This window comes from Lutra lutra, chromosome 8 (genome assembly GCF_902655055.1).
Source record: "Lutra lutra chromosome 8, mLutLut1.2, whole genome shotgun sequence".
Taxonomy (NCBI): domain Eukaryota; kingdom Metazoa; phylum Chordata; class Mammalia; order Carnivora; family Mustelidae; genus Lutra; species Lutra lutra.
This window is the reverse complement of record NC_062285.1, coordinates 142012331-142025488: the sequence shown is the minus strand read 5'-3', so window position 1 is coordinate 142025488 and position 13158 is coordinate 142012331. Positions and strand designations below refer to the sequence as shown.

General features: G+C 61.6%; 1 protein-coding gene across 3 annotated transcripts in view; it reads right to left on the bottom strand.

Moving 5' to 3' along the window:
* Positions 1 to 937: 937 nt before the first annotated feature.
* TBC1D22A (TBC1 domain family member 22A) overlaps positions 938 to 13158 on the bottom strand; it is a 298901-nt gene continuing 286680 nt past the window's right edge. For all 3 annotated transcript variants that reach the window (XM_047740627.1, XM_047740628.1, XM_047740626.1), the window contains one exon: positions 938 to 1467. In XM_047740627.1, coding sequence (XP_047596583.1) covers positions 1339 to 1467 — 129 coding nt within the window. In that variant the 3' untranslated portion in view covers positions 938 to 1338. The remainder of the gene's footprint in view (positions 1468 to 13158) is intronic.

Genomic DNA, 13158 nt, shown 5'->3' with positions numbered 1-13158 from the left:
CCCACCCCCGCTGATCGGGGAACACCGCACATTTGCACAGTGCTCTGCGCTGATTTCCACGTCACACATAATGACCCGAGAATCTTCTAACAAGAAGGAAGGACACACACCTCGTGTGTGTAGGTGCTCCTGCCCCCGCTCGTGGGCTTCTCGCAGCGTCCTCATGCCCAGCAGGCAGAGGCGGGGGCGCTGAGGCGGCTCCAGTGCGGGCCCACGGCGGGGAGGAGGTGCCTCCAGATACGCAGGTCTGGGAGCAGGAGGCAGAGCTGAGGACAGGAGCCTGTCCTGGCTCAAGGGTCAGCGTGGGCCGGCGGAGCCACAGAGCGGCCACGTCCCCGCCAACCACATGCCTGGGACAGGTGTGCCTCCGCATGGGTCGGGGGCATGTGGGAAGCGTGTGTGGCCCCCGCGGAGCCCCAGGCAGGCCAGTCCGGGACCGTCTGCACCGGGGCTCTGAGCCCCAGCGACCCCAGATCACAGGAAGCCGTCAACTGAGCAAGTAACCCCCGGAGATCTGAGCGGCGGCAAAGAGGCCACGGAGCGAGCTTCGAGGACTCTGATCACAGATGCTGAACCCACGGGTCCCGACGGCCCAGTGCAGGGAGCTCCGTCCTCAGCGGCAGCCTGTGCGGCACGTCCCCAGGGCTGCAGGGCCCTGAGCGCCACAACCCCAGCAGTACAGCACATGAAATGCTCTCTTCCAAGAGGCTGGAGATGCGGAGCAGGCCCGTCGCTCGGCTCCTCACCCTGCTCCCGGCCTGCTGGAGCCAGAGCCGCACGGCCACTCGGCCGGCGCACAGCGCAGTCCCCCGTTCAGTCTCGAGCAAGAGAGCAGGGACACGCTAAAGCCCGAGGGACGGACGATTACAGGAATAAAGCCAACTTCGAGAAGCCCCGTGGGGACACAGACTTCACAGGTGAGAGCAACAGTTCACTTCTTATCTTGTCTATGTTTTATTTTCTTTCACTCAACAGAATAGGATTTTTGCATTTCAAAGCAGGTATGAGATGACGGCCACCTCCTTCCGCCCCAGCACCGGACAGCAGGCCTCTCCAGAGGGTCTGGCTCTTGGGCTGCTGTGCCCTGGTGGCTCCAGGAGGTGGGCATTTGGCAAGGACGCTCCCGGGCAGGGCCCTTCAAGGGCCAACACCCTCCCCAGCTCTCTTTGGTATCTCAGGAAACAGAGGCGGCAGCCCCCCACCCCGGCCAGACCCTGGCCCTCGTCTGACACCCAGTCCCGTCCTGTTCCCTGGAGGGCAGGGCTGCCCAGCAAGACCTGTCCTTGGCCCCGGACCTACAGGCCCCGGCGGGGTGCGGCCTGCTGTGCCGGCCCTGGCTCACTTCTTGTAGTGATTGGGGGCGTCCGCGAAGGCAAACTTCAGGCGGTAGGCCTCGGCCAGCAGCAGGCTGATGTCTTCGTCGCCCCAGTGGGCCGTGGGCAGGTTCTGAAGAAAGAGCAGCAGCTCCTGGGAGAAGAGAGACAAGCCCAGGTCAGAGCAGATGACCAGCTATGGGGCGGGGGCTGCAGATCAGGGGATCCCCTGGGTGGGGACTGGCTGGCAGCGGGCTCTGCCCACGGTGGGTACGTGCTGGGTGGGTGGGGACATGCCAGGCAGCCCCTGTCACTGTCCCTCAGTCAACACTCAGGGTTTCCAGGGAAAACCAGGCTGGAGACCCACAGCTGACCCAGCCCACCCAGGCGCTCCAGGCTGGGCACTGAGCTCAACCCCCACAGGACACAGGACCTGTGTCGAGAGCTCACAGTTTAGAAACCAGAGAGAAGGATACTGAAGAAAGTGCTAGAAAGGACAACATGACCATGGCCATAGTGATGCATGAGACCCACAGCCTTGCCCACTGACCAGCTCTTCTGAGGGGCTGTGGCCCTTGTCCAGAACAAGCGGGAACCCTCCTAAGGGCAGGGTGGGTCTCAGGGAGCACAGGTCCCAGCACCCAGAGGGTTTTGGCAGAAGTGGGGAGGGCTATGTGACCAGGATGGCTTTCTGGGCTGGGGCTCTCAGAGGAGAAATGGGGGACTGGGCCAACAGGTCAGGGCAAGCCTGAGGCCAGACTCCCTCTCAGGAAGTGGGCCAACACTGTGTGGATAGCCCGGCCGGCCCTGGTTCTGGAGCACTGGGGCCTTCCCTCCAGCCTGCCCATCCCCCCAGAACCAGATCTGAGGAAGCCCGAAGGGTGGCTGGGGTTTCAGGGTGCTGGTGCTGCCCCTCGGAGGCCGCCGGCAGAGGACAGGTGGCAGACAGGGCATCTCACTTGGGCTGCCCCACCCTGCCTGCCTGGAAAGGGGCAGCTCTGGGAGACTCAACCGGGTGCCGTCCACCGAGCCTCCTGTCCCCACAAGGCCGGGATGGGGTGCACAATCAGGGGGTGCTGGACAGGATGGATGACGCATTCGCATCCCAGACCAGTCCTCAGTAGACACCCCTCTGCTAGCCCCACGTCCTGCATCTGTAGGTTGGGGGTGGCCACGCCGTCCCACAGAGCGGCCGCTGGGAGCACTCAGGCCACGGACTCAACAGCAGGTCTGGACCCAGACCCTGGCTGCTCTGCCATCTGGCTGTGAGGCCAGCCCAGCCACTGACCGCCTCGCGGCCTCAGGCTCCTCATCTGCAGAATGGGGTCCCAGTCCCCACCAGGGAAGGCCAGAACCTGGCGTGGAGCGACGCGGCGCCGTGGGTCCGTGAGCCGTGCAGAGCCCTCCCCCACCGCGAGACACGCCCCACAACTGTCCCCCGCGGTCAGCTCACCGCGGCTGCTTTATCCCCTCCTCAACCCCATTTCCTTTTGCATTTTGGATACCTTCTGGGGGCCTTTAAATTGAATTCGCGAAGCACATTTCCCTGGCAGAATGTCCCCAGGGACAGATCGTCAATCCGCTGTCTTTCACCATTAGCTGCAACTTACACGGACGCCAATCCAATTCTGAGCAGGTCGTAAATAAATACCTTTGGTTTTATTTTTAATCCACTTCGCTTCATATTATCATGACCTCGCTACTTGCAAGGTGAGAAGCAATGCCCTCCCATTACGGTACCTCACCGACTCCCCCACACACGCACTCAATTTCAGAATCTAATTTAGTCCCCCAGGCTCCCTGGATGGAGGGAGAATAGAAATGCCCAGCGCTTCACAGTCTGCAATGCTAAGGAAGGAAAAATCTATCCGAGTGACCTTTACGGGAGGCGAGGAACACAGCCCAACGCGTCCTTAAATACAGATTTCGCTTTCAAAAGGGCCTGTCTTGTTTATGCACGGGGCAGAGTGTCTCCGATGCGGGAACCACGGCCCGGCGACTGGCCACGGGCTGCCTGGCACTGCCACACCATTCGGGCAAAGGGCCATCGCTCATAAAGCTGCCACCAGTCACATCGCAGGGGGTTCGGCCCTCCTGGGGACAGTGGGCCTGCGGAGCAGTGGCGGGGCCAAGGGGCCGAGTCAGGGCCCGTCAACAGCCCAGTCCCGCAAACCTAGAGGGAAGCAGGTCCACAGGCAGCACTGCCTGGCGGCAGACATAAAAAGGAGAGGAAGGTCTGCCCGGGACATTGATGTCCGCAGTCAGACGGGTCGGGTCCCAGTGATGCTCTCCCCACCCTGCTGCGCGACAGCCGGGCTGTGCGAGAGCACATTCTGGTTCCTGCACCGGCCACTCCCCGCAGCCCGTCAACGTGCTGTCCACAGTGACACCAACTGTCATGACGGCCGTGAGCAGTGGAACCGTCCCACCAGGACGGCTGGAGGTCTGCAGCTCTAAGCCCTGCCCTTGGGTCATGATCCTCCCAGGGAGCTCGAGAAAGCTGCTGGCACCGGCATCCAGCCCAGCATCGCAGGATGGGCACGGACACGCTGTCCCGCCTCTCGGTACGAAGAGCGGCTGGGACTCTGCACATGGACGGCCCATCCCGAGTGTGTGGGTCGGAGGCGGTCTTCACTCTGTCTGGCCGTCCCCCCGGGAGGCCCCCCCAGCGCCAGGTGGCCCCAGCGGAGCCACACTCATGCGGCCGCGGCGCGGGCAGGGGCGTTGTCACAGGCCCCGGACGTAGGCCTGGCGTGAAGGTCAGCAGCTCACCATCGCAGACACACCGCGCGGGCCACCTTCCAGACGGAAATCTGCCGCTGCCTACTCCTGCCTCTGGGTGGGTTCCATGAGGATCTTCCAGTGTTAAAGCTCAAATGATGTTCTGACTTTGGGTCCTTCCACCAAAAGGTTGTATTTTTCCAGTCAGAGGAAGGACGCTGCCATCTACAAAGCAGGACGCTCTCTGCGCGTGTACACCTGCCGCGAAGGACGAGGTGGGGACACACTGGTACGCTTGGGCTCCCGAACAGCGCGAGGGGGCGCTCCATGACGCCAGAGCTGCTGGTCTGGTTGACCCCTTGCAGAGGCTTCCGGGAGGGCAGGCAGCAGTGGGGGCGGCAGCGAGCCACAGCGCAGCCGTCCTAGCCCCCGCCACACCGCCACCACGACCGCACGGCCCTCTGTCACGGGGTGATGGCTCTCCTCTGTGACGTCCTCAGGCCTGTGCACCCCCACAGCCCTGAAACAGAACGGCCGGCGCGTGGTGGCAGTCAGGGAAGAGTCCGCTTGGCAACCCAGAGAGTCAGTGGAAAGTGCACACTTGAAACGCTGCGAAACCGCCAGGGTTCAAACCCCAGTCGTGCCTCAGCGGGTCCTGGGACCCTGGGCAAGCCTCCCGGCGCTATTCCTCAGTTTCCCATCTGTAACTGGGGACAGCAGTGCCCCTCCCTCCTTGTTGCTAGCAGGTGCCAAGTGCCCGTGACGAGGCCAGCACACACCACACACAAGCTGGGCGTCCCCACTGCTGCTTGTCCCAGTCACGGCTACTCAGTCATTACTATCGTAATTACCGCAAGTAGCCAAAGCAACAGTCACAGCGGCCGGTGCGTTTCTGATAAAAAAGTGAGCATCTGGGGAGAAACAGGTAGTTGAGGAGACGAGTTCAGTAAGAAATTGAACTCCTAGTGGACGATCCACCTGGGAGGGGGTAGGGGGGCAGGACGGCCTGCCGCAGGTACCGGGGTGAGAACCCCCAGCCCTGGACGGGGTGCCCCAGAGAGCACCCGAGCCCCCGGGGTGGCACCGAGGCAGCATCTTCTACGAGGGCTGGCGAACCCAGGAGGATGCTGCTTTTCAGTCTCTTTGGCCCCGACCTTCAGCTTCTCAAGCCAGACACGAACCGTATTTAACTCAAAATCCTCCCAAAGGTCTGACTGCGTGTGAGCTACGGGGAGCATCAAAGGAAAGACCATCATTCTGCTTCTGTGCCAGGACCACCCACTGCCGAATGGCGTCACACAGCTGCGTCCAGAGTCAGAGCTGACTGCCAGATCTCTGCAGGCCGTGCGGCCTCCCCTAACCGGGCGACAGCCCCCACGCCCTCACTGTGCAGGCCCCCCGGCCCAGGAACACACCTACGTCCCAGGGAAGGTGACCAGCGCTCCCCTGGGCAACGGGAAGTAGGTCTATCTGTGGAAGAAAGGCTGTGGCATGGCCAGCACCGGTGGCGGAGTGAACGGGAGAGAAAGGCACGGCCGAGAACCCAGGAAGGGTAAACGCTCCTGACCTCACGCATCCGTCCATCCATCGGCCGGTGACCGCACACACCGAGCCAAGGGCACAACGCAGCAGCAGCCAGCAGCTCTGCCCCGGGGGCCCGGCCTGCAGGCGCACCCGCGCCCCGTGTGAGCGGAGGTGGGTATCGGGTGACAGGTCACTGACCACAACGCGGATGACGTGTGGTCCTGAGCAGTCACAGCCAGGCCTCCCGTCTGCCTGGCCACCACAGAGCCCCCGCGGGGTGCGTGCCAGGGAGGGTGCACCCCGGACGTCCGGCAAGCCTGCACAAAGCACTGTGGAGTGCGTCTTCACGGCTTTTATGTGGATTACAGGTTGGAAGACTGAATTCTGGATTTCTGGGCTCAATACAAAATGCGTTATTTCCCCTGGTTCTGTTCCACTTCGGGAGGCGGCCAGAACATTCACGGTCTCCCCCGCGGCAGGGCTTAGAGTGCGTCAGAGGGCACTGCTCTACGGAGCACGAAGAGCACCGCATCCCGCCGGGGACCAGGCCATCAGTCGGCACGCACCCGGGCCTCCCTCCTCGGGGCCCTCTGGCAGCCAGAACATCCCAGAAGGCTCCCATGGGCAGCGGGAAGGGCAGGAGCGCCCGGGACGGAACCCGCCAGCGCCTGCCCCTCCGCAGGGCACTGAGCACGGAGGTCGGCTCGCAAGCGGCCCAGGCGGGGGTTTACGAACCGCCAGCTCGCAGAGATGAGTTTGTTACTCAAACCCCTTGCATTCCGTGCAGTGGTTACAGCGTCTCCAGCGTCCCGGGTATGGTGGCATCCACTGAAGCCGATGGTGATATTTAAAATGCAAGCTTATTCCTGGAAGCAGTTCAGAACTAAGCGGGCACAGGCCGGGCTCTTGCCTCCTGATTCGAGGAACACTGGCTTCCCGCTGCCTGCTGCTACGACACTGACCTTTCCAGGAATGTGTCAGGAATGCTCACGGGTCACTGCCAAGTGTTCCAGATCTGCAATCCACGGGCTTCAAGGACGTCTTCATCAATGCACGGACGTGTTCACAGCGCAGATTCTCCCCACTCCCCATGGGCTCCACTGAGCTCCACAGTGACAGAGGGGACACTGCCCGGCTCAAGCCGGCCAGGTAGGGTGGGTGGGAGTAGGGACAGAGGTGGCTCCTGGTCATGGCCCCCTGCATTGTGCCCGTCCCTGGGAAGGCAGAGCCAGGGTTTCCAGGAAAAGAGGTCCCCCTGGAGGCCAAGGCTTAGGTCAGAGCACTCTGTTCCCCCAGCACATCCTGCTGGGGAGCTGTGTGGTTCCTACAACATTCTCCACAGGGCAGCAACCGTCCAGATCTATGCAGGGTCCAACCACAGCCCTTATCACCTGAGATCCTAGAGGGCAAAGACTCAGACAGCCTAGGCCCCAGAGGACTCAAACATCACAGTGCTCAACTGAGAGCAGCAGGGCGTGTGTCCAAATAAATGTAACTTCTGCATGGGCGGGTGGACGGACGGACAGACAGATGGACAGGTGGACGGGTGGGTGGGTGAATGGGTGGAGGGAAGGGGGCATGAGTAGATGGAGAGTGGATGGAGGGACAGGTGGATGAGTAGAAGGATGGATGGACAGGCAGATGGACAGATGGATGGGTGGATGAGTGGGTGGATGGGAGGGACAGGGGCATGGGTGGGTGGAGGGATGGATGGGGGGTGAATACAGAAGTGGATGGATGGATGGAGGGAGGGAGGGAGGGAGGGAGGGAGGGAGGGACAGGCAGATGAGCGGATGGACAGAGGGAGGAATAAGTGGATGGGTGGCTGGATGGAGGAATGGGTAGATGAGTGGCTGGATGGGTTGGATGGAGGGAGAGATGCGCAGGTAGGTATGTGCATGGATGTAGATAGGCAGACGGACAGATGGATGGGTAGGTGAATGGATGGGTGGATGAGTGGAGGGATGGGCGGATGGGTAGGTGAGTAGATGGGTGATGGGTGCATGAGTGAGTGGGTGGGGAGACGAAGGGATGGATGGTGGGTGCGGGGGTGGGTAAGCAGGTGGACAGATGGGCAGACAGGCGGCGGGTGGCAGGTAGGTAGACAGATGGGAACATTAACAAAACCTCCGGGACAGACCTGAAAGGAGCCCCCATGGCTCTGTTCTTCCCCCTCCAGAGTCTGAAGGCGAGCTACTTCCACGAGCAGCCAACAGACCCCAGCTGCGGCGGGCTCGGGTATGCGCTCTCAGGGCCTAGCGGAGGGCCTGGCGCACAGGCAGCTTCTGCCGCTTCTGTACAGTTAGCACCGTGAGAATGAGCACATCGCACGGCAGGAACCACCATTCCTGAGTAACACTGTTAACCAGTGCGACACAGGGAGTTCTGCAGGGAACAGGGAATCTGACACACAAAACCGTCGTCTTTAAGGCACTGACCCGATCATTTTCTTCCATCCTCCCTCCTTCAGGAAACACCACAAACTACCCAACTTTTCAAAGAAACCCCTTAGACACAAGCAACAAGACCAAGCCCCTTGACATAGACATTTGGTAAAATCTCCTCTGGTTCCTTTTCTTCTTGCAGAATCCTGGGGCTCACTTCTCACTGGGGAGGTCGGGAGGGGCTTCCTGAGGCAGTGGCGGAGGGCAGGAGGACCCAGGTGTGGAGCGGGACTGCCCCAGGGTCAGGATCAGCTGTGTGACCCTCGCCAGGGCAATCTCTTTGAACTCCAGATCTGGGGACAAGAGCCCTCTGCAGGGCTATTTCGAGGACTGAAAGTGTGCCCGCGAAGGGCACGTGAGCCCCACAGAAGCCAGCCAAAGCGGGGGGACAGCTCCTAGGGGGACAGCTCCTAGGAGGCCTACAGTGAGCCCCTGCCTCTGGAGACCACGACAGGGGGAACAAGGCAGTCTGATCACGGCGCAGGCTGTGGAGTGACGAGGCCAGCCCTACCGGCACAGTGCTGGAGTCTGAGCCCCAGGCCCCTCCAGATCAGCACCTGTTCAGGCTGCCCGTGGGCCAGCAACTGCAAGGGGCACATTTTCCAGGGAGGTCGCGTTTTCACAGCATTGACAAGGCGCCTCAGCGCAGAGAACCGCATGGCCACTAGCCCGCCACCGGGCGTGGGCCAGAGCTGCCACAGAGACCCCCAGCAGTGCGCCCCGGGGGCTGCTGGGGCTGCAGGGAGGGAGAGCCAGGCAGGAGCACCCTCCCCTCCAGGCCTGGCCGGCTGCCAAGCAAGGGCAGCTCCCAGGTACACCGGCCACTTCCCGTAGTGGCCCCGCTCCGCAACACTTGCCATGATGGAGGGCCCGTCTGAAAACAAGTGGCGCCAACTGGGAAGCGGGGCCTTGGAGAAGGAGACGACTCGGCACACACCACTCGGAGCCTGAGCAGTTTTTTTCAGTTCATCTCTACATATGCACAGCTCGGTTTCTGCTCAGAATGACGTCCGCCGCTCCAAGGAGGACAGCCAGTGTCGAAACTGCTGGGCTTCCTCTGGGGTGTCACCACTGCTCCCAGCCACCCATCTCCGGAGTGACAGCGGTGTCATCTGATACCGACTGTAAGAAGATATTAACGTGGCAGGGAGTGCCGGCAGAACCACAGGCTGGTATTTAGGAATAAGACTAATCAAGAGTGATAATGTAACCGGAGATGTCACGTTACTTGACTTTGTGACAGGTGCACGGGCTAGTATGCACGTTCGGGCAGGAATTAAGTTTATTACAAAAGGATTATTTGGAGACATAAAACATGGCACTGGGAGCGGAGCTTTTCCCACGGCAACACCTGAATACAAATGTGCACCCAGGTGGAGGCAGCCCCACCGCGGGCACCTCGAGGCGAGCACCGGGCCCTGCGCCGGGAAGCTAGCCGGAGCACTGGCGAGGGCGTCCTGCGGCCGCGGGGCAGGCTCCCCACCCTGAGAGCCCCAGGAAAGGCAGCTTCACTCTCTGAAGCCTCCCACGGGAGCACTGTGGGAGCACGGGTGCTGAGGCTGCCTGCAGAGGCCCAGAGGGCAGTGACCCCGCTGGGAGGAAATGCAGGAGCTGGACCCCTGCAGGGCAGCTCACAAGCCCGGAGCCATGTGCACCCAGGGCCAACCCAGCCTTGGCTAAGTCACAGGGCCCAAATCCAGGCAGGGCCACCAGCTGGGACAGGCAGACTGAGTCAGCCCTGTGTGTGTCCCAGGCTTTTGTCAAACAAGGCAGCTGGAGGGACAGAACTGTCCCCTACAACCCTGAAGGCCCCCCGGGGAGGCGCTCTACGGACATACCAACCGGGTCAATGGGAGAAGACAAAGTCTCCCCAGAAGGACAGCAGGCCAGGCAGACACACACTGCCCAGCTGCCGACCCATCTCCGAGGGGAGCACGTCCAGGGACAACAGCCTGAGTCCTAAGTCAGAACACACACCACACATAGCAACAAGGGCCAGACACTGTCACAGCCGCTTCCGTAAGCTGTAACTCCAGGCCATTCTTTTTCAGTGAGGGGCCAGGAGTGACCCCGACATGCTCTGCCTGCACAGTGCCTTGACTCCCTGGGGACCCGGAGCCTCTGAGCTACGGGGGGATTAGGAATCCTATTATGTGGCCACGACACTGATGACTCACTCCGCAGAGCGCCCCCCTCCCGGCATTCACCCTGAGAGGGGGCTGGGACCCTCCGACGGGTGGACACACTGAGCCCCACTCAGGAAGCAATCTGGTCTCAGCTGTGAGGTTCACGGAGGGTGCAGAGTGTGGGGCTTGTGGCAGAGGCACCCCAGCCTCCCCAAGGTCAGATGGAGCCCCGGGGATGGCTGCCCCAGTGCAGAAGGAAAGATGGGGCCCTCAGCTCCCTCAAAAGGGCCGGCAAGAGTCCCACCTGTGGCCTCGAGGGCCAGCACGGTGATCACAGGCCCCGGGGCTCAGCAGCAGCCTGTCCACACTGGGCGTCCCCAGCGTTCCAGGTCCTGGCTGGACACCACTACCTCTTTGCATGAGGAATTAAAGATCGATACAACTTCCGTGTGCTTTAGCACAAAAAACAAACACCCTAAAATTGAATTGAGAAATCCTATCCTGTTTGCCCTGAAAATCCTCAAACTAATTAGGGTAAGAGAATGAACCTGCCATGCAGTCCGAGGGCTCTCTGGACTGGACGTGGGTCATGAGGCAGCCCGCCCTCTCCTCCCGCTCGTCCACTCATCTCCCTCTGTGTCCCCTCAGCGGACCTTCCACGCCAGCGGACGGGTGAGGCCTCAGCTAGGACCCCACAGCCAAACATGTGTGCCTCGTGCTGGAGCCTGCAGGGGCACAGGAAGCTCTGACAAGGGACCTGTGGTGACACTGGGCCCCTGGGACTCCCTGATGGGGGGGTCTGGGTCGGGGGCTCTGGTGGGAGGGGGCTAGCACGCTGTCGTTGTCACTTTGTCTGGACGACAGAGCGAGGGCCGAGGTGTATGGGTCCCCTGCAGGATTCCCGCTCGCTGACGCTATCTGAGCAACTCGCCAGTGCCAGTCACACCGGGAGAAGCTGAGTGACCACTCAGGGTCTCACAGGGGGTGGTGGCTGGGAGGGTCCAGCCCAGGAGTGCTGAGCGGCCTGGGCCTTCTGTGCCTGTGGCCCCAGGCTCCGGGTTCAAGGAGGCACATTACAGCCTGACCCCTAGAGGTCCCCTGCCAACTGAAACGGGCCGTCCCCGGGAAGGACCCTGAGCGGGGCTCGAGCAGGCACTACAGCCTGCAGAGGGGAGCCGGCGGGGGCACATGGGCAGCAGGAGACCATGCGAGACTGGAGTGAGCCGCAGCCCTAACGGACCCAGCTGCCACCGCCCTCACGGTCCTTTCACTCCGAGGGGCTTCACTCCCACTGCAAGTGGGGATCTTAGAACCTCAAAGTCACCCTCTCCATCCTTCTCCACTGCACAGTCCCAGGGGCCAGCCTGCCCCCCAAGTGGGTCTTCCTGGCCAGTCTCTTCCGGTGCAGACGGTGCTGGCGGAGCACGGGCCTGGCGAGGAACAGACCGCGGCTCCCCTTCGTGCATGAAACCCTCGCCAGCAGAGAGCCCGGGAGGCTTGGGGGGTGCACAACAGCCACATCAGACACTCAGGACCTGGCGACACAGGCACAGAAAACACGGGGAGTGGACAAAACTGCCGTGGGGCAGGAGGGGCTTTCCACAAAGAAGGTCCAGGAGCTTGGCGAGCAACCAGCAAAGCTCAGGTTTGGTGAGAGGACACAGCCTCGGGGACACAGCTCTCTCGATTCCCCGACCAGCCTTGCAGCCGAGTCCGTCCCTTGTCTCAGCCTATCTCTGCCACGCCGCCGGGGCTAATTCTGAGCGAGGCCGCCCATGGGAGGAGGGCCCCCAAGGAACGCGGGAAGTCAGGGGGCTGCCCAGAGCCAGCAGGGCAGCCGGGCATGCCTTCCTGAAACGGCTGGCCTCCCGCACTGCCCACGGGCGGCCCACTCCCGGCCGGCACCACCGTATTTCTGCACCAGATCTGATGGGGGTCCGTGGGCACGCGGCGCAGCAGGAAGCGCGTGACAGCTGAGAGGGAGACATTTCAATAAGGCCCAAGATGTAATTACATTTCTTCAGGGGCTGAACAGATGAGCTTCTCCAAGTTTATCTGCCTCAGATATCAAACACCATTAATGAGATAATAAGGGCCTTTCAATTAATGATTTGAATGGTGGGTGTAAGTTTTTCCTTAATGGCAAGACTAATTCACAGGCAGAAAGGAGCAGAGAGTCATTGGCAAAACCCGCGATGGGACGTCAACTGTCCTATGCCCACCTGCGGCAGCCAGTCTCACAGCGGCTCGGGCCAGATGGCTGGGCTGGGCACAGGCACACGACCCAGGCTCAGAGGAGGGGGATTGAGACCTGGGGCTGAGATGAGACCCTCCTCTAGACAGGAGATCCTTCCTTTGTGAAAGGGGGAGGAGAGAACACAGCCACGTCCCAGGTCGGCTTGACGACCCAGGGGTTTACGACAGGGCACGGGGGATGTGTCCCCTGCAGCCAGGTTTACGACAGGGCACGGGGGATGTGTCCCCTGCAGGCAGCCTGAGCTGTTTCCCGCCAGCAAGAGCACCAGGGGGGTTACACATGTGGGTACGAAGGTTCGCTGTCCTCAGCTTTCCTGCCTGTAGCAGGAGGGGATGCCAGGCGGGGCCCAGAGCAGCCTGCACAGCCCGACTGCAGGAAGAGATGGAGTGTCCTGGGAGCAGCCCACAGGGCCAGGTGCTGCCCCAGCATCTCCCCACCCGCGGCACAGCTGGCACCCCCTGGAACTTCAGGGGCATCCTCTGGCAAACACTGAAACCTGGACTGCGGGTGGCCGGCCCCTGTTGTCCCACACAGAGGCTGGGGGTACTGGGACCGTGGCCCAAGGACGAATCCCAGGGACCTGCAGAGGCTCCGCCCCTCACAAGCAGACCAACACGCAGCCATAAGTCACATCAAGCATCATTTTAAATGAAAACATGGAAGGATTTTTGTGATTTTGCTTTGAGATTAGCTGCCAGGGGCCCTGGTGAAAAGCATCTTGGTTTTCAAGACGTCCTGTGCGCCCCTGGGGTCTGCCATGGAGTGATGGAGTC